At 45.3% G+C, this 26,729-nt stretch overlaps 8 protein-coding genes across 8 annotated transcripts; 4 read left to right on the top strand and 4 right to left on the bottom strand.

The window, feature by feature from the left end:
• Positions 1-3,198: 3,198 nt before the first annotated feature.
• Positions 3,199-5,069, bottom strand: TrAFT101_008386 (uncharacterized protein; the record flags this gene model as incomplete). The annotated part of the gene is made up of 4 exons (XM_024910575.2): positions 3,199-4,251; positions 4,316-4,460; positions 4,518-4,800; positions 4,865-5,069. 4 exons carry the CDS (start codon positions 5,067-5,069, stop codon positions 3,199-3,201), a joined length of 1,686 nt encoding a protein of 561 aa, XP_024762202.2.
• A 2,458-nt stretch (positions 5,070-7,527) lies between these two features.
• Positions 7,528-8,059, top strand: TrAFT101_008385 (uncharacterized protein; the record flags this gene model as incomplete). The annotated part of the gene is made up of 2 exons (XM_066128317.1): positions 7,528-7,617; positions 7,673-8,059. The coding sequence occupies 2 exons, from the start codon at positions 7,528-7,530 to the stop codon at positions 8,057-8,059; spliced, it is 477 nt and encodes a 158-aa protein (XP_065984435.1).
• A 3,800-nt stretch (positions 8,060-11,859) lies between these two features.
• Positions 11,860-15,248, bottom strand: TrAFT101_008384 (uncharacterized protein). The gene is made up of 5 exons (XM_024903769.2): positions 15,185-15,248; positions 13,685-15,124; positions 12,627-13,583; positions 12,330-12,563; positions 11,860-12,271 (listed from the first exon to the last, which is right to left on the bottom strand). Exons 2-5 carry the CDS (start codon positions 13,855-13,857, stop codon positions 12,019-12,021), a joined length of 1,617 nt encoding a protein of 538 aa, XP_024762204.1. The 5' UTR covers positions 13,858-15,124; positions 15,185-15,248; the 3' UTR covers positions 11,860-12,018.
• A 729-nt stretch (positions 15,249-15,977) lies between these two features.
• Positions 15,978-17,625, top strand: TrAFT101_008383 (uncharacterized protein). The gene is made up of 5 exons (XM_024902472.2): positions 15,978-16,146; positions 16,203-16,254; positions 16,308-17,030; positions 17,105-17,216; positions 17,283-17,625. Exons 1-5 carry the CDS (start codon positions 16,032-16,034, stop codon positions 17,550-17,552), a joined length of 1,272 nt encoding a protein of 423 aa, XP_024762205.2. The 5' UTR covers positions 15,978-16,031; the 3' UTR covers positions 17,553-17,625.
• Positions 17,626-18,485: 860 nt separating this feature from the next.
• Positions 18,486-19,757, top strand: TrAFT101_008382 (uncharacterized protein; the record flags this gene model as incomplete). Its single annotated transcript, XM_024901858.2, has 2 exons — positions 18,486-19,081; positions 19,140-19,757. Exons 1-2 carry the CDS (start codon positions 18,530-18,532, stop codon positions 19,755-19,757), a joined length of 1,170 nt encoding a protein of 389 aa, XP_024762206.2. The 5' UTR covers positions 18,486-18,529.
• A 2,136-nt stretch (positions 19,758-21,893) lies between these two features.
• On the top strand, positions 21,894-23,432 carry TrAFT101_008381 (uncharacterized protein; the record flags this gene model as incomplete). Its single annotated transcript, XM_066128316.1, has 1 exon — positions 21,894-23,432. The coding sequence occupies one exon, from the start codon at positions 21,894-21,896 to the stop codon at positions 23,430-23,432; it is 1,539 nt and encodes a 512-aa protein (XP_065984434.1).
• A 405-nt stretch (positions 23,433-23,837) lies between these two features.
• Positions 23,838-24,935, bottom strand: TrAFT101_008380 (uncharacterized protein). Its single transcript, XM_066128315.1, has 3 exons — positions 24,843-24,935; positions 24,099-24,755; positions 23,838-24,037 (listed from the first exon to the last, which is right to left on the bottom strand). Exons 2-3 carry the CDS (start codon positions 24,648-24,650, stop codon positions 23,879-23,881), a joined length of 711 nt encoding a protein of 236 aa, XP_065984433.1. The 5' UTR covers positions 24,651-24,755; positions 24,843-24,935; the 3' UTR covers positions 23,838-23,878.
• Positions 24,936-25,138: 203 nt separating this feature from the next.
• TrAFT101_008379 (uncharacterized protein) lies at positions 25,139-26,694 on the bottom strand. The gene is made up of 2 exons (XM_024907978.2): positions 25,545-26,694; positions 25,139-25,487 (listed from the first exon to the last, which is right to left on the bottom strand). Exons 1-2 carry the CDS (start codon positions 26,590-26,592, stop codon positions 25,453-25,455), a joined length of 1,083 nt encoding a protein of 360 aa, XP_024762208.2. The 5' UTR covers positions 26,593-26,694; the 3' UTR covers positions 25,139-25,452.
• Positions 26,695-26,729: the final 35 nt, after the last annotated feature.

Here is a 26,729-nt window from a genome sequence, read left to right as displayed (position 1 = left end):
GGGAGAACGTTATAGTATAAATGAACCATGGATGTTTGCGAACCTCTTAGCGTGCCGCTTTACCATTTCAGCGATTTGGAGTCAACACAGAAGCGACAGCCTTCATGTTGCTCTAAGTGGACCCCGCGGGATTTAATACTAGCCTCATTTCTTATTTGATAGTCTAAAAGACCAAGTTCTTACATAGTCTTATTCGTTAATAGACTTGATATGATGGAAACGCTAATAAAAGGCCTGTGCGGCCGACACCAAATATCACACAGAGCTTTTAGTCATCAAACACATTTGTCAGTTGAAAAACTCATTTCTAAGCCTTTGTTTGTAATCAGTGCGTTAGTAAGAGTTGAACTACTCCAGATTTCTGGCCAGACGGAGCTGGCACGTGGAGTAGGGAAGCGGCTACATAATTATTGGCAAATGGCGCATTAAGCGCTTGATAGATATTACAGTCGCAATAAATATACTACAGGGTTCTTGATTCTTATTAGATGCCAGCAAATAACGTTATTTAATACACTTCATTGTCAAAAGCCCAGATACTTTTGATGAAACTAGCATCATATGAAAGCGCATACTTGAATAAGACTAAGGCGATCGAAGTGAACAATTCGCTTCTTAATAGTTGGGTTAATAAATATATAAATAATGCATAGTAAACAAAAATAAGGGCCCAAAAAATGGAGGTTCGTCATCCAAGTAATGAAATAGACCAACAGCGTGATTAATAGATGATTTCATGGTTTTAAGAAGTCACTTGCTGGAAGATACTGAACAGTTTTGTATAAATCATTTACAAGGTCTTAATATGTAAAAGGAAATATCAAAGAGTAAAACATGTGGTCGCTTACTAGCCGCCTCATTATTCATTCTGTAAGGGCAGAAAATAATTCTACGCATAAGTTTAATTTTAATGCTTGTGTGACGGACCTATCAGATTTACTGCAAAGGTGGTTTACAGCGGAATATAGAGCGGGCTCTATATTTCAATATATTCAGTTGCATATACTGTGTTTTAAAAAACCACTACGTAGTTTATTTGAAGTATGCTGCTCTCTTATTCTCTACTTATTCCATCATGGCCGCTTGTTAATGAACCATCAAGCAAGCATGCTAGTACAACATTATGAGGCCCAATTCTACCCAAGGTATACGTATTGGTGTCACTTAGCGTCCTGGGCAGGTCGTCATGGATGTTGTCCAACATGGTACGCGCAGCTGTCATCTCTATATGAAGTATACAGATCTAGGTGACATTGCAGTCTTCAGGTTGATAGCCTGGCGTGTGAAGCGCGTTGCTGGTTGACGTTTTCAGTCGCTTAGCAGCGCCAGCCGAATTATTGATTTCATTGCATTTCCGCCATCACGTTCAATTGGTCATTGCAGCGAACGTCTTGCCTGGTTTGCGTCGTTTATTCGGATAATGTAGAGATATTGTGGTATCAGTTGAATTAGACAGTGGCGCGAGACATTGGGTATTTCTTCGGAATTGTATATAGAACAATTGGAAGATTCTCCTGGATACAAATCCAACCGCGGCCTACAAAACTTCACTATTAACTACCTATCTACAGATGACAGAGAAACCTGTAGAGCGGAGAATTTGGAGGAGGTGATTGAACAGCAAGGCAGACTACTCGTATGAAACAAAAGCGAGGTGAAACGCGGGCATCGCATCGGGACAAATCGCTAAATGAAACACGCACCACACGTACAGGTAGGTACTTTACTCAATTCAGGATGATGCATAAATGCATACTACGTAGATGATAGATGACATTTTGGGCTCCCTCTGACTTTTTCGAGTAATTGCTACTTTTATATTATACTTTGAGTCTAGCTGGATGAAGATTTATATCAGCGCAGCCTTTTGATCTACATGTAGAGGCTCTTTTTATTCTGTAGTAGGTCTATACTTACAATGGTTTGGGTTATAAGAATAGAAACCTATAGATTAATCGTATCTCCCAAGAGAAAATATATATTATTAGAAAGCAAGCCTCTTCTTTCAATTATTTACTCTTCCTGATATCTAAAATAAGCATACCAAGGAGATTATATAGTTAACAATAGTATCTATTGCTAGATTACTAATAAGTAGCTTATTAACAAACCCGCTCCAACTCCACATGCTCTTTCTCAAATGTTGCTTTGAACCGGGTTGATTATTGAAACTTCCGATGATTATTCAAATTTCCGATGGGTCTGGATTCTTGCTTACCTTTTTCAAATAGTATAACACCTTCTGATTGGGTCAAAACTGGACTACCAACAAAAGTATGCATTACCGCCGCATTCAAACTATACACTACATGCGGGGCTACGGCAGCAATATTTGCATGGGCTATATGTCTCTATGTTACTTCAAGGAGCATGTCAATGTATTACTGAGCGGATTGAACGCATAGCATTACTCCACAAAATGAAAGGGTTGATTACAACCGCGACTTTAGAGGCCGTTCCAAATGCTCATTGGAGACTAACTTTTCGTCCTAATTGCCCGCAGAATCTCTTCATACTTAGCTTCGTGACAATGGCAAGAGATGCATCCTAACTTTACCTCTGATGATGCCCAAAGCCACGTAGCTGATGATTTGGGCGTTGTGGTTACCAAAATTGGGTAATGTCAGTCTCGGTTAGGACTATTGTTGTGCCTGAGAGTAATCTGTTTGTGCTGTGTGTAGCCAATGATATCAAGTCCAATGGTACTGATGTCATACCGCCTGGATGACCTTGTGCGTTACAAACAAATATGGCGCCCGTTTCCTGTACTCCTACACTTGCTTTTTCTGGACGACAATGATAGAGTAGTAATCCCTTATGAGGTGAAAGCTCAGTTAATGTAGCATAAACCTCCCACAAATGTCCTCCGATGAACACTCTATATTACACACCAAGCTACTATAATAAAGCTGAAGTTATTATGGATTGAATGAAAGATTAGTGCTGAGGAGTTAAATTTAATAAGGGCTATAACATAAAAGGAAGAAATGCTAAGTAACTAGCTTACAGAAATATAAGTACTCAAGATAAGCTATGTAAGCTTTCTAAATCTAAGAACAAAAGTTATAATCCATAGACCTTACCAAGCCATACCAGATTCTGTAAGATACTTTGCTTGGAAACCTCTTACTACCGAACGACGCTAGTTGTAAATTCAACTGGGAGTGGCTCATTTTATTAAGCGCGTCTTACTTTTTTTTAATCTTCAAGATCCGCAGCAAAGTCGGCTTTCTCCCAAGGCATCAACAAGCCGCCGACGAGGAGCGCCGCTCCGGTTCCAATCAACATTCCAAACACTCGTCGAATAGTATCAACAATGGCGCGGACGGCAATATCGATTACATTCGAATCAGTGGAATTGTAAATGGGCGAGATTCTCCCAGCCAGCGCCGACCGGACGTAATCATCTGGGAAGTGAAACTCCGCCAACGCACCCTTTAAGGATTGATATCCAAGATTCTGGAACAGGGCACCTGCGATGGCAAGCGATATGGCCATAAAGCCGATCTGCGCAACATTAATTAGCCCGATTGCTGCGGCGCGGTCTTGCTTGGCGACCTTGGAGGCAGCGATGGCATAGCCATTTTGAAAAGGAATGCCAGCCCCAACAGCCACGAGGATCTCGTAACCATAGATGCGAGCTACGCTGGTCTCGGGAGTAATAGTAAAGAGCAAGGCGCCGCCGGTAACGACAAGGGCTCCGCCGAGGATATAATAGAGATTGTAGCGCCGCACAACAGGAAGGGAACCACCAGCCACCATAATAAAGAAGATGAAAAAGACAATGAAGGGTAAGAGGCGCACGGCAGCCTGAAGCGCAGAATCGTTACGGGTAAACTGAAACAAGAGCGGGATGTAGTATATCGTGACGCCGACAACAGTGGCTGAGGTAGCAGTGCCGACACAAACAAGAACTAGCGCTCTGCTTTTAAGTAGGTGCAATGGGAGTAGCCGTGATTCCGCATCAGTGAAGATGAAGAATGTCTGTTGGAGGATAAACATAACCGACGACACCCCCCACACCACCCACGCTGCAATGGTCCGTCCGGAGCCCCAAGCCCAGGTAGCTCCGCCAAAGGTGAGGACGAGCATGAATAGAACAAACACGACCGCATTCAAAACGGCACCCACCGCATCGATGGTTTTGAGCGACTGCAAAATTGTCTTCTCTTTGTTGGGACGGAAAGACGGGAAAATAAACAGGTACACAGGCGACATAAGAGCAGCAAGGGGGAGATTGATGTAAAAGGCCTATGTGGGATAATTAGCATGGCTTTCTCTTACGTGTTAGAGATTACATCGAGTTTCTTCTTACCCAACGCCATGTTGCACTACTGTCCGAAAAGGCACCACCTATGACAGGTCCGAGAATTGAACCGAACCCCCATGCGAGACCAATGCCTGCATTATATAGACTAGCCTCTTTGTTGGTTGTAAAGACTGAGAAGTAACTCAAACATCTGTTGCCAGGTCAGCTATTACGTATATCAATGCTCTCGATGTGACTAGAAACTGACCCAAGGTACATGCCAGATCCACCGATTCCGGCAATGACCCTGCCAACGGTAAGAGCATCTGAGGTTGGAGCGGCGCCGCAAATGGCACTTCCGACCTCAAAGATGGCGGTGGTTATTATGATGAGCCATTTGATGTCAAATATACTGTACAGTCGGCCCATCAAGAGGACTACGGCAACGGACGCCATTGGAAAGCCAAGCCCGACCCATTGCAGGTTCTGGATCTCACCGAGTGCTTCGTAAACTGAACCTTGAACGTCAGCTGCAATTGTTGTGTCGAGGCCTACACATGCGCATATTAATGTTAGCATAACGATCGTTATTCTTGCCGGTAGAGTGGGACAGACCGTAGAGCAAAGCCCCCAAATAGAGGCCTACGCAGGTCAAAGCCCACTTCCACGCTGGGAGGCCATGTCTGGGGTGCTTCACTTCGGTGTCATCAATATTCTTTTCCAATCTACCATCCTCGAGCTGAGATGTGCTTAGATTTTGGCTGCTTGGGCTGATCTTGTCTTGCAAGACCTTGCCATCTTCTCCTGTGATGGCCGCCATTCGATAAAACCTTGATTGGGTGAAGATTGCAAATACAAAGATGCTCTAGGAAATGGTGGCAGTTTCCGCATTGTCATGGATGGAAACGGCCTAACTCTTATATAACTATGAGGTTTCCACATACCAAGTTTTTGCTCGACTGGTGCAACTACATGTCAGTGCTTCCGTCCAAACCTCAATGTACAGCGTATCGTTACTGATTACTAACTTGCTTGCTCACGGACTGAAAGATTTCTCCCAATCGTAGTGCGTGCCAGCTTAATTACCTGACAGAAACTGCGATTTAGGGAAGACCTACAATTCGCCCTTGGACTAAATTTTCAGTCAGAAAGACAGACGTTGTTACGCTGCTTAATAAAAATCAACAATAAGCCCCGTTCAATTCCAACTTGCCAACTAGTAGATTTTAAATCTCTCCGTTTGTTGCTACTACCCAATTACTATGTATCTAAGCCCATGAAATTTTACCGCCAATGGCGGCCCATCATTTAATAAGCAAATTCCATTCAAAAATTTGCGTTCCTTGGATGTGAGTTATACTTGAATATTAATTCATAGTATATATAATACCAGCTCTATGCCAGCAATAGGTATTGTTAATTTTGCTATCAATGCATTGTCCGATGAAATACACTATTCACAAAGCTTAACTTTGAATTTAATAAATAAATTAAACAAACTTACCAATCAATACAAGTCATATCTTCTGGGCGGGAGCCTTACAACCCTGGTAATACCTATGCGTCCGGAGTATTGAAAAGCAAAAATTAAAATTACTGCGACATTATTAATCAGGTGAGACTCAAAAATAGTAACCTTTTCATCAAGGGGCGTTTTTACTCAATGCAGTTGTTTCAAAGGAGCGCATCTGGATGTGTTGCAAACAATTATAAAACGAAGAGACCTCACATCAGTTTCCCCATCAACATCATGCGTAGCAGAGGACTCGAAAACGGAGGGATGCACGAGAGCATAAAGCGGATGTGAGGTCAGTGAGCGTGAACCTAATAAGAGCTGCACAATGGTTGTGCAATATGGTTTCCATAATCCGAAGTCCCGCCAGCAGCTATAAAAAGACGCGTCCCGACCAGCCAATCGACCAGGCAAAAGCCTTGTAACTTTATTAAGTATCAAACAGCTGATAATGCACGCGTCACGTTTCCTAGGGCCCGCGAGAAGTCATTTATGTATCCAATGTCTCCCCTATTTATTACATTTGCTGTGGCGCACGGTGATGTCCTGGTCTCTACTAATAAAGGATAGAGTAGTTCCCAAGCGATGTATCCAGCCGAGCTTTTGTTAACAGAAAGATAGGTTGTGGCTTATAAGCAGTCTTAGTCACATAGCTAATAACAGGCCCATACATAGCCAATGCGATTATTACTGCCTTATAACGCTATACTAGGTACAACTCATAGGCATAATAAGTCTATGAGAAAAGACGGCAACGATTCAATTAACAACCACAACCTGGGCGACTTGTTTGCAGTAGAGACTGCAGCTTGGCATTGATCTGGGGGCAAGCCCTGCTCCAGCGGCTCAAAGGGAAAGATGTAGGCGACGTAAAGAAACAAGTTTGCTTATACTCGCACTTACAACATCTTCGGATTTTGGAACAAGAGCTGGATTCGCCAGTGACACGATTTCTGTGGATAAGGCATTGAGGCGTTGCTAGGGCTGGATGGTATTCGCACTCTGATAATCTCGATTCATTTGGGCATACCAGCGCCATTTTCATAGGACATAAAAATACAAGATTTAGATGTTGCTCATGAAATATTGAAGACGCAGAGATCCAAGTACTCATACACTCAGACGTTTGTCTTTCGATCCAAACTAGAAGTAGCCATCTTCATAATGTATAAAACCATTAGTTTATAAAATATACGACCTTAATGCTTGTTTTTTTTTTTGTGTAATATTTCTTACCAATAGGGCTGGTTATGGTGCAATACCTTTTTAGAGCTCGTCCACCAAGAACACCTGAAGAGTGCAGTTTGTCATGGATGTCAATAGCTACAAGCTCACCACAGATGCCCAGAGCAGGTTATTTGTGTATGTACATACATAATCGGGTAAAGTGTAGCAACGGTACTCATAAAGGAGAGTTCTTCTATTCCCGGTCTTGCCCACTCCAACATTAAGAAACCTGGGCCTCGCTCCGGGAGCTCATCTCAATGATCTGCCGGCTTTTTCTACTTACCAGGCGTCGGGCGAGGATCACTGAGACAGGAACTCGGTTGATTGGCGTTTTATACCTTTACGTAATCGCGACAACCGCCAATTTGTGTGCATATCTATTTGATGACAAATTAACAAATGTTGCAATTTGGCTTGTGCTTACAAGCTCTCTTCTAGGGAGCGGCTCTCTCCCTTCTAGAATCAGAAAACAATCCTTAGCGGGCACTCTCGTAAGGGCTTGCGGATCGATGAAAATCATTCTTTAACAACCAGCCAGATGGATCCGTGCAACCTTCCTGCGGGCAATTCTCGCAGTAAAAGAGGTCGGCCGCGCCATGACGGAGACGGCGTTAGCGAGGCAACAAAGGTCGAAAGGGCATCCCTTATTAGGCATGAAATGAAGATTGCTAAATTCTCTGCAGGTACGGCGAGAGCAAAATCGCAAAGCGCAACAGATTTTCAAAGCCCGAAGACTAGCAGCGCAAACTGAAACAAAAAATCGCATAGCTCACCTCGAAAAGACGGTAGAGAGCATGGCCGAGCTGTTTTTGAACCTGACAGATAATGTTATGAAGCTCGTCTCAGTTCGGCAGAACTCCGACCTATCCCAGCATATTCAGGACTCACTACTGCAATGCCTATCGCTAGTGCGTGGGAGTATTACCGTAGACTGTGAAGGAGACAATTCCGAAAGAGTTTGCACAGATTTGGTGAGCAGTCCGGCGCAGGATTCGTCACATCACAAGGCAGTACCATTAACGGCTCGCTTCGACCAATATGATCTCGAATTTTCGTTCCCCTTTGCTTAGAGATGAGAATAACCCCGGAAATTCGGAGAGCCTTGCTACCATTTCGGAACCAGTCCTTGGCGGGCGTTTAGACACGGGGGACTTGCTCAGCCACGAGGTGTCCAATGCCTCCAGCCCTGGTCTGATACATGAGATTTCACGTCCGTCCCTTCCATTATACTCGATACAACTTCACTCAAAATTCCCGCGAAGGTCTGTCAGCGTCGAGCTGGTTCGCTGCACATTGAATTTTGCATATCATGTTCTGATTAACGCGGTGGATTTATCTTCCGGTTTGGCGGCACAGATGTTTGGATCGTCTCTTCAATTATACTCTAGAGAACATCTTCTAAGTAAACTTCTTTGGGCATTGGGTCCAGGATCCTCGGCCTTGGAAGAATTCGCCAATATCGACATCACGACCGGCTTTCAAGCGCCTGAGAAGTCTGAAACCAGCGAACATATTCAAGCGTTTGACACGTTCACCTATAGCGGTAACACATCTCTCATCAACGCTGGAGTTGTCAGCTGGTTGGACTCCCTCGGTGTTCGGAAGATTGATGAAGACACTCTGGAAATTCCAGCATGGGATCAGGCCGCACCCCCTGACATTGGAAGCTTGCGCCCAGAATTCTCACAGGGCCGATACTCGTTCTTGAATGCCGATGTCTTTTTCTCACCAACACGAAGCATGATCAGAAAGGGAGAAGCAGAACTGACAAAAAGTTCGACGGTACACACCACTCGTATATCTCAGTCGGCCTTATTCCGTCATTTGTCCGAAGTATCGGTCTGTATAAGTTCAGGCCTGGCTTATTACCGACAGCATCTGGTAAAAGTAGTTATAGCATCACAGGTGTGTTGAAAACTTATTTATGTGATGTTACCGTATTTTAAGTAAACTCTGAATTCATAATAAATTATACACTAGATAGGGTAAATTCCTTAAGATATTAACCTAGGCAACTATAGCCAAAGGAAGTTAAAGCTCGTGTAGCCTAAGCATAACAAACTGTATACTAGATAGTCATTATAGGTTAGATTCCTTAGTCTAACGAATACTTTCTCCAGATAAAATAGCCCCGAGACTGTATAGCCAAATCACTCTCGCTCGCGTTTGCTTCAGTTACCGAACTCATTTCTTTCTTTCCCGTCCGTGTCTTTGTGTTCACAGCTGTTAAGGCCGTCTCGAATCCATGGCCAAGCTGACACGCTTTCTTGCCATAATTTCGAACCCGCCCCACTCTTTCACTTCAACAATGAAGATGGGCACGCCAATGCCGTGGAGAACTCCAGGAGGTACATAGACTATTTGATGGGGCCTGACGTCGATTTTGTGCATCTGCTCTAACAGTTCAGCTCCCCTCTTCGTGGCCAATTCGAAGTAAATCTTTTGGGTAAATCCCTTCGTGGAAGCCAAGCCAGATATACCTATGGGTCAGTATATACGCGCTTCAGCTTTTCCATACTTCTTCTAAGGATGCTTTAACTCTCAACCGACGTGAGGATGTGCATGTATAGGCAAACATTGCCCAGGATCGAGCAACTCACAGGCCTGCTATACTTGACAAAGGAGTTTGCGGATGCTAATCAAGTGCGTCCAGTAGATGTACATTTTCCAATGCATGGGAGCAAACAAGCGTTGACTATTAAATCGCTTAATCACTCTGTCAGCCAATACTAATGAGTCAAGGATAACCACAGGCAGAACTCTGCCTGTACCATCGAATACCTCCAGGCCCCTATCAGATATAACGTCCTCGGTTGTGACTTGAGACACCTTCTTGGCACATCCAACTGCTTCCTTAGGCTATTCTCTACGGCTTGTGGCCGATATATGTAGTCCAGATAGTGGCTAGCAGTCCTTTAGTCGACATGACACACGAATTCTGCTGTGTATTTTCCAGCTTAATGGCCGTGTCGCTCTGGTGTAAAGCACAGCGGCGAATCCAACTGTGGGATGGCCTCATTTTCTGCCAGATAATGCAACACACAGAGTGCTCATCTATACCCCCTATCAATCGGTCCTTTTGAAGAAAGCGCAGCGGCTGATATAAAATTGGATAACAACATTCGCTTGCCTTGAGCATGACTTTTTCTCGAACCTGTAGCAAACTTGCCTGACGCTACATTCGCACGCGCCTGCGTTTCTACTATTCACTGCCACACCTATTCGTGATGTAAATGTCGTCAAATACGTTACGCGTAGTAAACAGTAAGAGAATACGTATGTTGATGGTATAAATACTATCTTGGTTCGCCTTTCTCTTCTTTCACATGCTTGACGAGGTACTTTTCTTTTCTTGATTGCTTTTTCTTGTGCCGAACTGCTTGATCACGATGGCTCATCACGCTTATGCCTTCTGTCAGTTCTTACTATCTCTTCATGACCTAGATCTCGCTTCGCATTTTTCGTTGCAAATAGGTACTCTATAGCATAAATATCCCCTCTCTTCCTCTCCTCTTCGGTTTCTTTCTATATTTTTCTTCACACCAAAAAACTTTACGCCGGCTCCTCACTGATGTTCAAGAGGTCGAGATGGGGTTGACATTGCCAAGGACCTGCGTGAGGCGACTAATACTTGAGATGATCAGCTGGCCTGTAAGTACCCCGGCACAATTTTTTATTACTTTTCTCGTACCACTAGTGTTACAATGTTAATACGACTTATATAACCATCAGCTGGTGCGCGGTGAAATCGTCAAGTGTGTATTGCCCCCACCTCCATAGTTGTACAATCGTTTGCGTTTTCTTTGCAGCCGCCTCCAACACTCTAGATTGCGACTTGATGCCAATATGTTGGGGAAACCCACTAGACACGGTCTTTGGAATGAGGAGCGGATAAACTTCCACGAGGCTCATCACTAGACAGCCAGCTTCTAATATTACCACGCCCATACGTGCCCCTACCACAACGCCCGTTCCACTTCTGGCTCGTAACCGTCGTGTGTGAGAGGATTCATATAGAGCATAAATTTAAAACATAGGTTCAAAGCTCTGAAGCATGAGCTCTTTGGCTGTTGATCTGAACTTTTACTAACGCAGAGTGCAGAGATGAGCGTTGCCAACAACAAGTCTTGTTCGCATTAATTTTTTATACACTACTTGCCTTATCTCACAATCATTGTGCGACCATTAGCTCAACATTGTCATGGGCAGATGCCTCAACTCCCGTGTGAAGAATGGAAGCAGTTCAGCTCAAAAGGCTGGAGGTTTCCTTGCATAAAGTGAAGGAGGCATAGCTCAATTCTGTACACCACACTATGCACTGATAGTCTTATGAAAGGTGCTCACAAAGCTAGTAATCGGCTCAATTATGGGTCAGAAAGTGCCTCTTTATGTATTTAAAGCTGTATCATCATTGTTACAAGGGCTCATCGGTCCTTCTAAAGGTAGGGGGCCCATTGGCTGAAGATGTAGATAAGGTTAGCAGATATGGAGTACTCTGTTCAGTATTTTGGGACCAAAAGTTCTTAGATAAGACACCTTCCGTTTATGAGGGGATATTCAGCTGTACTGATAATGGATGGGAGTGTCTATGTGGATAAATTAGCCAAGACTTGGTTTATTTACAAGCGCCGTGATCGGCAAGCCATGTTTTTCACTGCCTGATCGCATTACATAGTATATCTCCCGAGATACGGCTATACCAGATATGGCTTGCTTATCTGGCAAAAATAAGTACATACATACATAGTAGCTCTCGACAGCAGTGCCCCATTCGGGGGAATCCTTCAAGCGCCATTCAGGTCAAAGCGTCGTCAGCTCAGAAACAGTAACATGGACAAGGACATCACCCCTCAATATCGAGAAATGGGTGGGATGTTTAGCTATTATAAACAGTAATAATCATTCATGCTATTTTACATGATATTTTACATGATATCATACATGCTAGTATTTCACTAGCCCCCACACTCTCGCGATAAACACACGCAATTAGAGAACTAGCTGAAACAATCAACACGACCACAGCACTTTATTTCTCCGAGTTTTGCGTGTGGCTTCGCACATCGCTAATTTCCCCAACTTCATTTTGGTGCTGCTTGTTGGGAGTCCATCGGCTGGACGTGATGGGGTTGACGTGCTGAACATACATGGTGTCAATCTCCTCGAGAGTCCGGTCCTTGGACTCAATGACGAAGAAGAAGACAATCAAAACGAGGGCAGCACAGCAACCAGCGAAGATGAGGCCATAAAAGTAGTCAATGTCATCGGTAATGAATCGAGTGCTAAAGTCACGACTGTCAGTTGGAGTCTTTACAATCATTAAAGGACCAAATAACTTACAAGAATGAAATCATAAAGTTCCAGAACCAGTTAGAAGCGGTCGCAATACCCATGCAGAAACTTCGGTATCGAATGGGGTACAGCTCGGCGTTTACGGTCCAAACCAATGGTCCCCAGCTGACGGCGAAAGCAGCGATAGCAAGGCAGGAGAATGTGACCAAAGCAGATCCAGCCTTGGGGGTGAGCATCGGGTTCTCGTGGTCGAGGGCAAAGTGGCCAACAAAAGCGTAGACACTATCAATTTGTTAGCAAAATCCGCTAGTTTCTTGACACTGCCAAAGAATGAAGTAGACTTACAGGAAGCACATCATCATCCAGGCAGCGCCGGTCATGAGAATGACACGTCGACCAAAGCGGTCAATGATCCAGAGACCGATGATTGTGCAGAAGACGTTGACGGATCCGAGGATAATCTGGGTGACGTAGCTGTTGCTGATTCCAGTGGCAGCAAAGACAGTGGTGCCAAAGTAAAAGAAGAAGTTGGCTCCGGTCAACTGCTGGCCTGCCTGGAGAACAATTCCGAGAGTTGTACGGTAGAACATGCGAGGACCGGTGAAGATCTCGGTCCAGCGGAACGCTTCAGTGTTTGCATTCTCCTCGTCGATCTTTTCCTGAATCTCTGCAATCTGCTTATTGACGACATCTGAGTCGGGAGAAAGGCCAATAAGACGGGCGATGGTTTGACGAGCCTCATCAGTGCGGCCGCGGCTGTAGGCAAACCGAGGGCTCTCAGGGAGGAAGAGAATACCAGCACCGAGAGCCAGGGCCCACGCAAATGTGAGACCGTTGGGGATTCTCCATGAAGCGCTGTTGGTCCTGGTCTCTGTTCCCCAGTTGACCATTTCAGCGGTCCAGATACCCAAAGTAATGAGCAGTTGGTACGATGAGACAATGACACCACGGATTAGGGCGGGAGTACTCTCTGACTGGTACATGGGTACGACGACAGATAGAGCTCCAATGCTGACACCGGTGACGAGACGGCCAATAGCAAACTGAACCCAGTGGGTGGAGGAAGAGATCTCAATGATGGTTCCAATGCAAGCGAAGAAGGCAAACAACGAAATCGAGAGTCGACGACCGATGGTGTCTGCCATCTTGCCAGCAATCAAGGCACCTATCAATGAACCAATGCAGAGAAGTCCGACGATGGTACCCTGGCGGGCGGCGCTGAAGGTGTACGATCCATCACTTTGTAACGCTCCGAAGCGGCTGGCATAGTCTTCCATCAGGAAGAAGCCAGAGATTTGACCACTGTAAGCCAGGCATGGTTAGAATGATGGTCAAGTTGGTAGGCATCAAGTGTCATCACTGTAAATATCACCGCAATGAAAGTGCCATCAAGGAGTGCCTACCTGACATATCCGAAAATGAAACCACCGACACTGGCAACAGCTCCCAAAGCACAAGCCAGCACCGTGACCTTTCCTTCAGCGTGGATCTGAGAACCTTCCTCGCTGCTGGTTGAGTGTTCTCTCTTGGGCTCCTCCACGGGAGCAGAGGCTTGTTTCTTGTTGAATAACCCCATGATGCTACTCGCAAACCATTCACAAAACGCTTGATTCAATGCTGTGATTCACGAACAGTGCAGGAGGATTAAAGGGCTTGGAGATAGGGGAGAAAATGTCTGATAGATAAACTAGTTTAGCAAAGCTAGTAGCTACTCCTATGAGTGACGATAGAGCTTGGAATCCAAGGGCTGGCAAAAGGGATAGTCCCACAGAGCCATATAAAACCTTGAAGCGTTCGCGTCCATCTCGGTGTCTTTGCGGGCCGCTGGAGAATGAAGTCAATAATCAACGGTCCCGTGGTTTGGACCATCAGGTGGAACTGAACCGATCCTTATAGGCACATCTCCTGTTCAATGCTGTTACCATCACGGCGTGGATGAGGCTGATTCGGAGAAATTCTTCGGGGATATTCAACGAACCATTGCCCCTTCTGTCGATGCACAGATCAGGCCGAGTCATGGATCTTGTTTCGAGCGCTCCACCGGGCCCAGCAAACCGCTGCTCGGCGCGAGCACGGCACCGGTATGTCCGGCCAGCACTACCGAGACTAGGCCATCCATCTGCCGCGTCTAAGAGGCTGTCAAGCTGCCAAACCGCCCATCCCGTTCCCACCGGGTGTCCACTATGGAGCCCACCCTGCGCTGAGCTGATGGAACATTAAAGCGTTAAACGCGCAGCAAAGTGTCGTGAAACTTCGTATTTTCTGGGCTAATCCGTATATCCATATAACGTGATCTCCACTCAAGGATTAGAAAAGAAATTTTCTGCTCGGCCCACGATGAGGCTCGTCATCTGATGGCCAAGCTCTTGGCCTTGATGATTCGTCAGGACACAGATGCTGAAATGGGACAGGCCATGCTTCTCAGTTTGCGAGTCTCTCTTGGATGCTACTGCGGCAAATTTCGTGACTTTTTTTTTCTCTTTCGCAGCATTGTTACATTGAATGTCACATTATGCAAAATCAGAACATCGTATCGACTGCTTGAAGCGTGGTGAATCACGATAGCAGCGAATGTGAACCATGACAACCATGTCTGTTGATGCAGAAACTAGGCAGCTGCATCTTGCGTACGTCAACTCTGTGATGCAACGGAATTGATAACCATAAACCTTCATGCCAGCAATATGAAGCATTCACAAGTATGCATAGTCGCTTTTATGGTTGTGAAAAGCTCGGAGCTTTTATTTATTAACTGCATAATCTGTAACAGCCGAGAAATTCGGCGAAAATCTTTCTGGAAAGCTGACAGCGATAAGGCTAACCGCCATGGGTATGGTGTCGATCTGAGATCATGTTAGTCGCTGATGTCATAGATATGATAAGATGATAAGAGACGCTTTTACATAAAATCAAATTTGAGTATCCGCAGAATATGCTCCGGAGATATTCTGGGCGAAACGCTGTGGATACTCGCCTGCAGACAACAACGTCGTGTTGACCAAGAGAAGGAATGTAGCTGGTTTATATGTCTTTTCAACGCGCGATCCTAGATGTTTATATGCTTTTTGCGTTTCATCTCTAGCTCTCTGTTATATCCGAGGTTAAGTTAGAGTACATACTCCAATTTGCCCCGTAGGCAATTCTATTAACCGATTACCTCAAATATTACCACAACATAAAGCAACGGAGGCGGATATCCGTTTGTAAATGTGTCTTTGATGGGGAAAATATGCCTCTAATGAAAAAGAAACTTGCCAACTGTTTTCCATTTCCTCCTTTTCCAATACAAACATGACTTTGGAATAACTCACTTCAGGGTAAAGTTGCCGAGACCAACCAATGCGGCTTAGGGTGGCAATATTGGTCAATAAGCTCAGCACCGTACCAAAGGAGCATTATCCCAGAATCACCAAAGGGGCTCAAGATTAGCCGCGCTGATGTCAAGTTGACGCTAGACAACTTCAATCTCGTCTTGCTTCTATAAAGCTGGTTTTTTTGATTAGAACATCGGAGCATGCTCGGGGTTAAACTATGATCTTTTTGACAACTGAGTGATGCGCAAAAGCATCTATGCACGTCATAAGAGCAGTCTACAGTCACAGAGATGATAGTCGTCAAGATAGAAACGAATATATATATATATATATATATACATCCACCACATCCTTCACAACCAATATAACACGAAATCAATTCAATTACACCAACAGTAACAAACCCAAGCATTAACTCAAAACCATTTAAAAAACAATGTCTGATCCCAGGAACCCCAACATCAATATCAGAACCACCCCTCAGTGGTCGCTGTATCAGCGAGAATCTTTTTGGAATACAAACGATGGAAAATATCCCATCTTCAACACTGGTAAATTCTCATGATATCTCATTTGGTAGCGACTCTTCTTAACATTCATCCACAAGATCCTGCTGAAATTGAGAAACTGGCAAAGGAGAAACTCTCACAGGGCGGCTGGTAGGGTTACACAATCGAAAATATCTTGCAAAGTAACTTACAGGATGTTGCAGGTATTACTCTTCTTGCAATGCTGGAATTTCCTGGACCCATCTTTCGAATCGACAGGCTTTCTACCGACACCGAATTGTCCCTCGTATGCTCGTAGACACCAATGTGAGAGACACCGCAACCGAGATTTTCGGACACCAGGTGTCTGCGCCTATTGGATTCGCTCCTATTGGTATCAACCGTATCTATCATCCCACCGGGGAGTTGTCCGTGGCCAAAGTAGCTCAAGAGCTCAATCTGGCGTACTGCCTATCTTCTGCTGGAAGTTACAGCATCGAAGATGTTGCTAAAGCAAATGGATCTGGTCCTCGGTTTTTCCAACTCTATCAAAGCCCCGACGACGAGCTCTGCCTCTCCATGCTCCAGCGCGCTTTTGACTCTGGGTTTGACGCTTGTATGCTAACGACAGACACCTGGTCCCTCGGCTGGCGCCACAACGACGTATTCACAGGAAACTATGCCTTTTACCATGATCATGGAGCAGGAGACCTTGGACTTCAAGATCCTGTCTTCCAGAAACGTCTTAAGGAGGCAGGAATCGACCCGGTGAAGAACCCAAAGGAGGCGGGTGCAAAATGGATTGATGAGAATATCTGGCACGGCCGGGCGATTACTTGGGAAAAGATGAAGTGGACCATGGAGCAGTGGAAGAGGATCAGCGGAGGGCGGCCGTTCTGCTTGAAGGGCATTCAGAACGTGGAAGATGCCAAGAAAGCTGTTGAGCTGTGAGTTTATCCAAAGAAATTAATTTCACATTGTAAAGTTGTCAAAAAACTGACATTGTTTCAAATTCTACAAGAGGCGTTGACAGCATCGTTGTTTCAAATCACGCCGGCCGACAGGTCGACGGAGGCATTTCCAGTCTTGATGCCCTGGAGAAGATTGTTGATGCAGTCGGCGACAAGATATACGTAAGATGCATTCTCCGCCTTCCCCACGCAAAAAGATCTAATAAGAGCTAACTAAATCTGAACCAGATCATGTTCGATTCCGGGGTTCGAAGTGCGGCCGATGTCTTCAAGGCGCTCGCTATAGGGGCAAAGTTTGTCTTCATCGGTCGTCTTTGGGTATGGGGCCTTGGAATTGCCGGCGAGCATGGTGTGCGACATGTTTTGAAGAGCTTGCTGGCAGAGTTTGATATCTTGATGGAAGTGGGTGGCTTTGCGAAAGTGCAGGATATTGATCGCAGCTGCATCGACTCGTTGCCTAACTCGTCAAACTTGATTGCTGAGCACTCGGCAATCTGATGTACTACTTAAGTATGAAGTATTAACTATAGCCACTTTCCTAGGTACTTTTATATGCTGGAATTATTTTCATAGTTAGGGCCCATATGCAATGTTTATCGCTATTTTCCCTGCCTCACTTTCAAAACCGTTCCCCTTATTCATGCTTACACCAATTCCTAATTTCGCCAACACACCACCCTATTAAAGACAGTCTGTTATACAGTCTACCTCATAGGCTTGGTATACCAAGTATAAGAATCAACTTTAATTTTTGTTCCCTAAATTTTAATACAATAGAATCTAGTTGTTCTCTGCTTATTAACGTATTGAAGGAGTGTTGGGATAGCCACCCTTTTAAGGCAGTGAATCTCTCTAACGAGCTCGATACAAGTCATCTTGCTTGACTAGTCTTTTACAAAAATTTCGGCATTAATGTCTCCCCTGCTTTTAGATCTCAACTTCGCAGTTAGGCCGGAGGTAATCTTGCAGAAGGGGACAGGCCAAATTATCTTTTGTCCGCCGAGATTTCCTAGGCGACAACCAATTAGCGATCTTCTGCCATAAAAGCAGCCGCGGATCCGATAAACCACCCCAATGTGGATTTGACCTCGCTGCTACATTAATTTGCTGCTGTCATCTTCCTGCGAAGTAATTGAAGAGTATCTAGCCTTTTCGGCCATCTGCAGTACTTCATTCGGTTTTGGCTGCTTCATCAAGCACTATCCCATTCATGCGAGACACCCTCAGGATACTTTTAATGAGTGACCAATCATTAGACCACCAATCAAACGCAGTTTTACAATCGCTTACCGACGCGAAGCCTTGTCCAATGAATATTGCAGTGGTCCGCATTACTCATTAATCGGGGTTGAACATGCTCGAAATTGCGGGTGGTTGGGCATTAAGGCTCTCTCACATTTCCTTTTCTACCATAACATTGCTTGTAGCGACAAATATCGCGCTTCTCAAAACAATCATCCACTTTAAGCGTAGCAATGGGCCCCCGAGATTGGTTCGAAAAGGGGAAGGCAAAGTTTCGCAGTAGAACTAGCAATCGCACCGAGAGAGCTATTTCTAATGAAAACCCATTACACCAACAGCAGGCAGCTAGCCGGGAACCCAATGAGCCGCCAGATGGATTAGATGAGTGGACCATATCTCATGAAAAGCTGAAAAGCCAGCGAATTGAAGATACGAAAATTCAAGAGCTCTGGGATGTGGCATACGAGAAGCTTCGAGAGGAGAATGGCACACTCATCGCAGATTATGAAGCCAAGCTTATAGGCAGCGTTGCCGCTGGTGTGGGCCAAACTCTTAATTTGAAACATAATAGGAGAGATTGGATGCAAGCAATCTTACAAAACAAGATGGAGGAAGTCAATAAAAATAAATCGAAGCTCGAATTGGGCAACTATAAAGGTCAATCAAAAGACGTTATGCGGCTTGTATTGAAGGTTGTGAATTCCGCCAACGACTTCATCGGCAGTGCCGCAAGCACCAACCCATATACCTCAATTGCCTGGACTGGGGTCAGCTTTCTTCTCCCAGTAAGTCAAATTGCAATATCTAAACCTGCCGAGTACATATTTACAAAAATCATAATAGCTTTTGATGAATATACCAGTGGAAAAGGCTTCCTTAGCGAAATCATTAGAATATATCGCTTCTCTTGTTGCGCAAAGCCAGCTAAGAGAAGAACTGTATTTTGAATGCTACGAGTCTGCATCGAACAACAATCGTCAAAAATTCCAGCGGTCGCATATTCAATACAAAACTGCCCTAGAGAGACTCTATAGACATATTCTGAGATTCCAAGCTGTGGTCTGTTGTTACTACTTGAAAAGTTCTGCTATCCGTTATGGCCTTGATGCTATTAAGTGGTATGACTGGGTTCCACTGACAGATGAGGTTCGTGAACAAGAGCGCAATTTTGCCGCCATCGAAGAGACATGGCGTGGCATACAGCGCTTTGAGGAACACTCAGCTGTCATAGACTCTTTTTCAGCCATGAATGCAAACCTTTCTGTATTAACAAATAATGAGTTGTCCGATCTGCTGCACTGGCTATGCGACATTGACCCCTCCTCCATGTACAACGCCGCGCTTGACAGACATGAAGCCGGCACATGCGAATGGCTGATAAAGAATAGCGAGGAGTTCAAGACCTGGGAGACGAGCGAAGGATCGTTGTTATGGTTGCACGGTAAGGGTATGTCATGTTAAAGCCTTCAGATGATATAACGGCATTAATGTGAGTGCAAAGGCCTGGAACTAACTGCCTATAGCCGGCTCGGGAAAATCGATTCTAAGTTCTTTGGTCATTAAATATCTTCGGGATCAATATGCCTCAACACCATCAAATGTGGTATCTTATTTTTACTTCAGCTTTAGCGACCTTAAAAAGCAGGAAATTGACGGCATGCTTGCGTCCCTTATCAAACAGATATGGTCTCACCAGCTTCGAGCACCACAAATAGTCCAGCGCCTTCGGCAGTACAAAACTAAAGGCGAACGTCCAGATACTGAGACGCTTGAGGCAATTTTTATTACTTCTGCATCGGAGCTCACCAATTTATACATTATTATTGACGCTCTCGATGAATGCCCTTTGATTGGCAGGCAACGAGAAAGGCTATTGAAGAGCTTGCAGCGTATTCTTGCTAATGCGCTTCCTAATTTCCACATTTTTTTAACCAGTCGGAAAGAGCCAGATATTGAAGGCAGCATACGTTCCATTCTATTATCGCCGGATAGGGTTGAAATTGACCTACTAGCTCGGCAGCAAATATTGAACCAGGACATTGATCACTATATTCGGTCGCAGTTATCAACAAAGTACTACACTCATTGGCCACCTAGCATAAAAGAAGAAGCTAGAAACGTACTTATAAAGAAAGCTGATTGCATGTGAGTTCAATTTTTACCATATCACTAGTGGGTATAATAATTAATAGTATATTAAGGTTCCAGTACGTTCAGTTTCAACTAGAAGCACTACAAAATCTTTCATCTCAGGCCGATATATATAAAGCACTTCAAAACCTCCCTACTGGACTTGATGCTACATACAACAGAATTCTGGAATGCATCGATCTTAATTTCCGAGAGCAAGTCATACACTCGCTTAAATGGCTTGCTTTTTCAACAAAAGTCTTGTGCATTGAAGAACTCGTTGAGATATTTATTATTCGCCCCTATAGTGATATTACCTTCAACGAGGCGGAGCGTCAGTTTACTCCTACAGACATACTGAAATATTTTTCTGGCCTCATTATCACTCAAGAGGGAGATTTCTCTAAGTTTAACAAAAGTCAAACTGAAGTCCGGCTGGTCCACTTCTCTTTAAAAGAGTATTTGATGTCTAGTAGGATAGTGGGAGGTCCTACCTCGGCATTCTCATTTACAGAGATGAGCGCCCACCTAACTATTGCGCAGTCGTGCCTCACGTACCTGAACCACTTGAACTCCTGGGTTGCGAGCCACTGTGAGAAATATTTCTCTGTAGACGTCGCCACTTTGTCTTATCCATTGGCTGGATACGCAGCGCACAATTGGATGACCCATCTTGAACAGATTCCACGCGAATTCTGGCCAGCTAAGCTTACACGAGATGCAGCGAGGGCACTTGCTGTTCACAGTCAGAATCTCTTAACTCTGCTAAAGTTATGCGGTATTCCACCCTCACGTTATGAATGGTTACTACAACCATATTTTTTCACAGCTCAACGCGGTCATATCCAACTGACTGAGATGCTGATTAATCCGAAATCTGGCGTAATTAAGTACGTTACGCGAGAAGAGTTGGGTGAGGCGATCCAGATTGTAGCCGGTGAAGGTGATACAGATATGATACAACTCTTTCTCAAAGCGGGCGCCGATGCCAATGCGCAGGGAGGTAGATGGCGCACAGCCCTGCAAGCAGCCGCTGAATCTGGACGACTTGATGTCTTGAAGCTTCTTGTAAGCAGCGGAGCTAATGTCAACAATCCTTCAATCGATGCCAGGTCTCTGCTTACATCCATACGTCGCTCAGCCACCAATTGTCTAGAATTTCTCCTAGATAACGGCGCTGATATAAATATGCAAGACGAAGCATATGGGACGGCACTTCACAAAGCTCTAGAGATTGACGATAGCGCGATATTTGATCTGCTATTAGAAAGAGGAGCCGATGTAAATGCTATGGGAAGGCATGGCACGCCACTCCAGACGGTGTGTAGGCATCAATTATCGTTAATCAGCCAGCGCGACGCGTGGAGTATAGCTCCGTACGTGAAGAAGCTATTAGAGAGCGGTGCAGACCCGAACCTTCGGGGTAGGCATTATGGCACAGCACTGCAACTTGCGTGCGATAACTCGATGCTATTCCCCAACCGCGAGGTGGCAATGGAGATCGTGCATCTTCTAATTGAAAATGGGGCTGTTGAGGGCGGGACCGTTATAAGTGGTGTTGTTGTTAATAGGGATGACAGTCTTTGCCGTGATGAGAGTTTTTGGGGCCTCGCAACGGAGCGTCCTGCAGCGTCGGTATGTTCTTCAGCAGTCGAGGTATTGAAGCTGCTCCTTGACAATGGCGCCAAGATCGACCAGTCAGATTACACAGATTCGGGAATAGCATTATTACTTTTCGCCTGCATTCGCCAAAACCAAGAGGAGGCACGTTCGCTTCTGGATCGTGGCACTGATGTGAATGCCGAGAGCGCTTTTTACGGCACGCCACTGCATGCTGTTATAGAGTTCACACCATTTATTAAAGTCAGTACCAGTGAGGAGGAGGATCGCCTGAAAGAGGAGACGATGCTTATTGTACAACTGCTCATAAGCAAAGGGGCCTGCGTCAACCAAATCAACCAAAAGGGAGAGAACCAAGACACTCCTCTACATGCTGCCTGCCGTAATAGCTTCATTGACGTGGGGATAGTTCAGTTGCTACTCAAACATGGCGCTGATATAAATGCAGAAGCTGGCAAACATGGGACAGCGCTTGGAGCCGCCTGTGCCAGTTGCCGCCGGGGAAATGATGTGGTACAACTGGTACAGTTACTGATCAAACACGGCGCTAATGTAAATGTGAACCATGAAAAATACGAAGCACCGCTCACTATTGCCTGTAGATATGGTGATGAGAAGTTGGTGCGACTACTGATTGAATTGGGAGCAGACGTTCGTCACCACAACTACGCAGCCTGGTACGCAGCCGCTCAGGGCAGAAGCGTTGATGTGCTCCGACTTTTACTCGATCAGGCCATCGATATCAACCATGTGCACAAAGAATATGGCACCGCTTTAAACGCCGCCATAGAAGAATGGGATACAAGATATGGACTTATGCAGGAATGGCATGACATACTCGGTTTTCTGCTCGAACTTGGTGCTGACGCCAATATTAAGGGTGGCATATTTGGATTCGCACTCCAGACGGCATGTGCGCCAGTGCTACTACAGAATGAAGACCTTCCTAGCGATATTAACATTGTCTCGGCGAGGACAAAGTTCCTTCTCGAACAATGCCCAGGCATCGACGTCAATGCCCAGGGGGGAATTTTCGGATCGGCTCTGCAGGCAGCCGCCTTCTCAGGCCAAACCGAGTCAGTACAGCTGCTGTTGAGTAGAGGAGCTGACGTTGACGCGCGCGGTGGAATGTATGGCAGTGCATTGAATGCTGCCATCATCGGCGGCTATTGGGATATTGTTGAAATTCTGCTCCAGGCGAAGGCCACGCCCGATTATTGTTTGCAGCAGCAACCTGACGAGGAGTGGCTTCAACGTGTTGGGGAGAAGTGTCCTCGACGTGTTGGAAGGCGTAATGATAAAGGAAGGAAAGATGGTCGAGGTGCTGTGGCAAGATATAGAAAGTTTTGGGAGGTTGAGAGTGGCTCTGCAGCTAAGAGTGGATAAAGTATCTGAGAATGATTCAAGTAGGCAGAGCTAGACCTGGTAGCTAAACCTAGATGAGAAGAAGTAGATAGACGTGCATCATCTGGTTAGAGATATAGAGCGAATCAAGTTGCTAAAGGGAGATTAAGGATTGTGTAGATTGTCATTGGGACGCCATACAGCTTGCAAGGCTGTAGATATTGATTGATAAACTTTCCAAGCCAAATTTTAAAATATAAAATGTCGAATATCTAAATGTTAGTATGGTATATCTGTTCATAATATACGTAGCCGATCCTCTCGCTGTAAAAGCCGCTTGAAATGGCGCCAAACACCAGCTGAAAGCGGCGGCAAACAGTGTCCTCCCGTCTTTTAGTGTAATAATGACTCTAGCCCACGTTAAAGACCCATTCCCATTGCTCTATATTTTCCAAGAGATGTATTTTGGGGGGTGAACGTTACTCCCTTTAATTATCAAGAGGGCTGACTGTAGGATCCCACGTCGTTGGTGAATAAGAGTCAATATCCAGTGTTGCCATATCCTCTTCCGTCAATTCAAAATCGTAGAGCTCCGCATTAGCCTCAATTCTAGAAGGTGTCTCGCTCTTTGGCAAAGGGACAAAGCCCTATAAACTATTTGTTAGAATGGAAACTCAATAAAGCTCTCAAGCATCGGCGATTACACACCTTTTGTAGACTCCACCGCAATAAAATCTGTGCCCCCGTCTTCCCATACTTCTTCATAAGAGCCTGCACTTGCGGTTCGTCGAATCTCTGTCCCTTGGTAATTGGGCAATACGCTTCTATCACAACCCCATGCTTATTGCACCATTCGACAATGTCTGGATGCGCCAACCAGGGATGCAGCTCCCACTGGCCAACGCTAATCTCCCCTGCATTTCCTTCGCCAAGCTCGCCCTCAAGCTCCTTGATGTATGCCAGGGTCTCCTCAAGATGGTGCACGCCATAGTTGGACACTCCAATAGATCGAATCTTCCCTTCGCTTTTTGCTTCTACCAAGGCCTTCCACGTTCCTTTTCTCGCCTCTGAGCCGCCGTACGGGCTATGGTTGAGATATAAGTCGATGTAGTCCAGACCCGTTTCCTGAAGACTCTTCTCAACAGCCTTCTTGGTCTCTTTGTATCCGCCCTTGCGGACTTTGGTGGTTACGAAAATCTCCTCGCGAGGGATGCCCGATAGCCTGATTGCTTCCCCACAGGCCTTTTCGCTGTCATACATGCGTGCAGAATCAAAATGTCTGTATCCGGCTTTTAGTGCATGGACAATAGCCACGACGGCCTTGTCGTGCCCGATTTTGAACCCCTCGCTGGCTCCAGCTGCGGTCTATGAGTTCTCGGTCAATTGCTATACTGTACTCGGAATTATGCTGGATTGTCACAAACCCCAAAGCCCAGAACGGGAATCTCGTACCCCGACTTCATTTTATATGTGGACGCTAGAGTTAATTGAGTCATTGTGAGAATATTTGCAATACAAATGCGCCCTGAGTAAAATAGCTTCTAGTTTCGCAAATATGCCGATTAGATGTAAATTAAAGGAATCAATTGTAAATCATTGACTTGATGAAGACAAAAGCATCGTCTTTAAGTAGTAAAAGAGCCTCTATGAGTGCAAAACGTGTGCAGCAAGGTTAGAGCTGCTAGTCCACCCACTGCCAATTGGCGATCCAATAGCACGACGACATCGCCTAGAGCCGGCAATAGGGTGGAACAGTTGCCTAATCAGGAGTTTTGGGAAATGCTGGCCCGCAGCTCGATGTTTTATCTCCAGCAACTGACAGTATAACAACGGGTTCTTGCTCATTTTGTTGACTTGATGTTTTATAAAATCCGACTTTACTAATTAGTGACTAACAATCTCCGAATGGAGATTGAATACACTGGCTTCTCAAGTAACTAAAGCAACGCCAGCATCATCGATACTACGAGGACCAATGAATAACTCCGCCGCGGTCATGCTACTTCAGAAAACACATCATACACAAACTCTGATCGATCCCTGTGGCGAAATCTATGATCCATCATTCGTCGTTCTCAAGGTATCCTCTCCGGAATGCTACTCAAAGTCAGCCAAAAGAACAGCACGCAATTCTCAGAATCCAAACAGCCTCACCTCCAGCATTCAAAGCCGTCGCATACATAACTCGCGATATCGGCTTCAACTCATCCTCCGTATCCTTGCTATCCAAATGCTTATCCCAGAATTGAACCAAAGCCGCCACCCGACTTTCCAAATAATCATTCACATCCCAGCACGCAACGCCAACACAGGTGCCAAACTCGCGAAAAGCCAATCTCTGGGATGCACTTCGGTGCATCACCGCGGAATCTTGGCCGAGCAGCTCTTCGACCCTGACCAGAGCCTTGTCGGAGAGTTTCATAGCCCATGGCTCATCTCGCCATATATGGCACATCCAAAGGCCCATTCCTAGGTCTAAGAAGTCGTTTCCTGGAGAAAGACTTCCCTTTCGCGTCATGAGGTTCCAGTAATCGCTGATTTCTTGATTCAGCACACCATTTCGATGGCCTTGTTTCGCTGCCGTGCTCTGAAGAAGTTTGTATACAACGTATCCCGTCGCTGCATCGAGATGGCCCTCTGTCTGGACAAGCACATTCTTCATATCAACGGTAATCTTCCACACCATTCGCACATCTCCAGACAGGCAATGCATGAGAAAGCGAGGGTGAATGGATCTCGCCAACTGTATAGCCAGATCGTTATACTCCACCTCGTCCGCCGCAATGGAGAGGCGGTTCAGCGCAAACATCCAGAGTGTAAGATAGTGATGATACTGTCCATCGCCATCGTGTCCCTTGGCATCCATTTTGCCGATTCTCAATCCTCCTCTCAAGGGCTCCTCATCCGTAGCGCCGTCAAGTCTCTTGCCTCCATCTCTTGTTCGGCCGAGAACATCATGTACCGTTGTGACAAGACGCTTAGCCAGCGTAAGATACTTTGGTTTGGCTGTTTCTTTAAACAGCGTGATGAAATTGACAACTCCGAAAGCGTCCGTCCAGAGATACCTACCACGATGGCCTCCAGCTCCAGGATCATCGGGGAAATTCCAACTGAGTGCATCGTCATTTGATAATTCGTCAAATGGGCCATATACTGTCTTCATCGCTTCGATGAAGCGGCCGATCTTGTCGATTTCGGTCATGGTCTTTTGTATATGAAGTGATCTGTCACACAAATAGGAACGTTTCACACAAACACATCTTCTCTGCGTGAGAAGAATGGATTGACAATTTGCGACAATCCTTTTCGTGATATTCCTCATGTTGCGTATATTATTCA

Source organism: Trichoderma asperellum, chromosome 5, assembly GCF_020647865.1.
Source record: "Trichoderma asperellum chromosome 5, complete sequence".
Lineage (NCBI taxonomy): Eukaryota > Fungi > Ascomycota > Sordariomycetes > Hypocreales > Hypocreaceae > Trichoderma > Trichoderma asperellum.
Note: the sequence above shows the minus strand (reverse complement) of the source record. Positions and strands in the feature narration are given on the sequence as shown.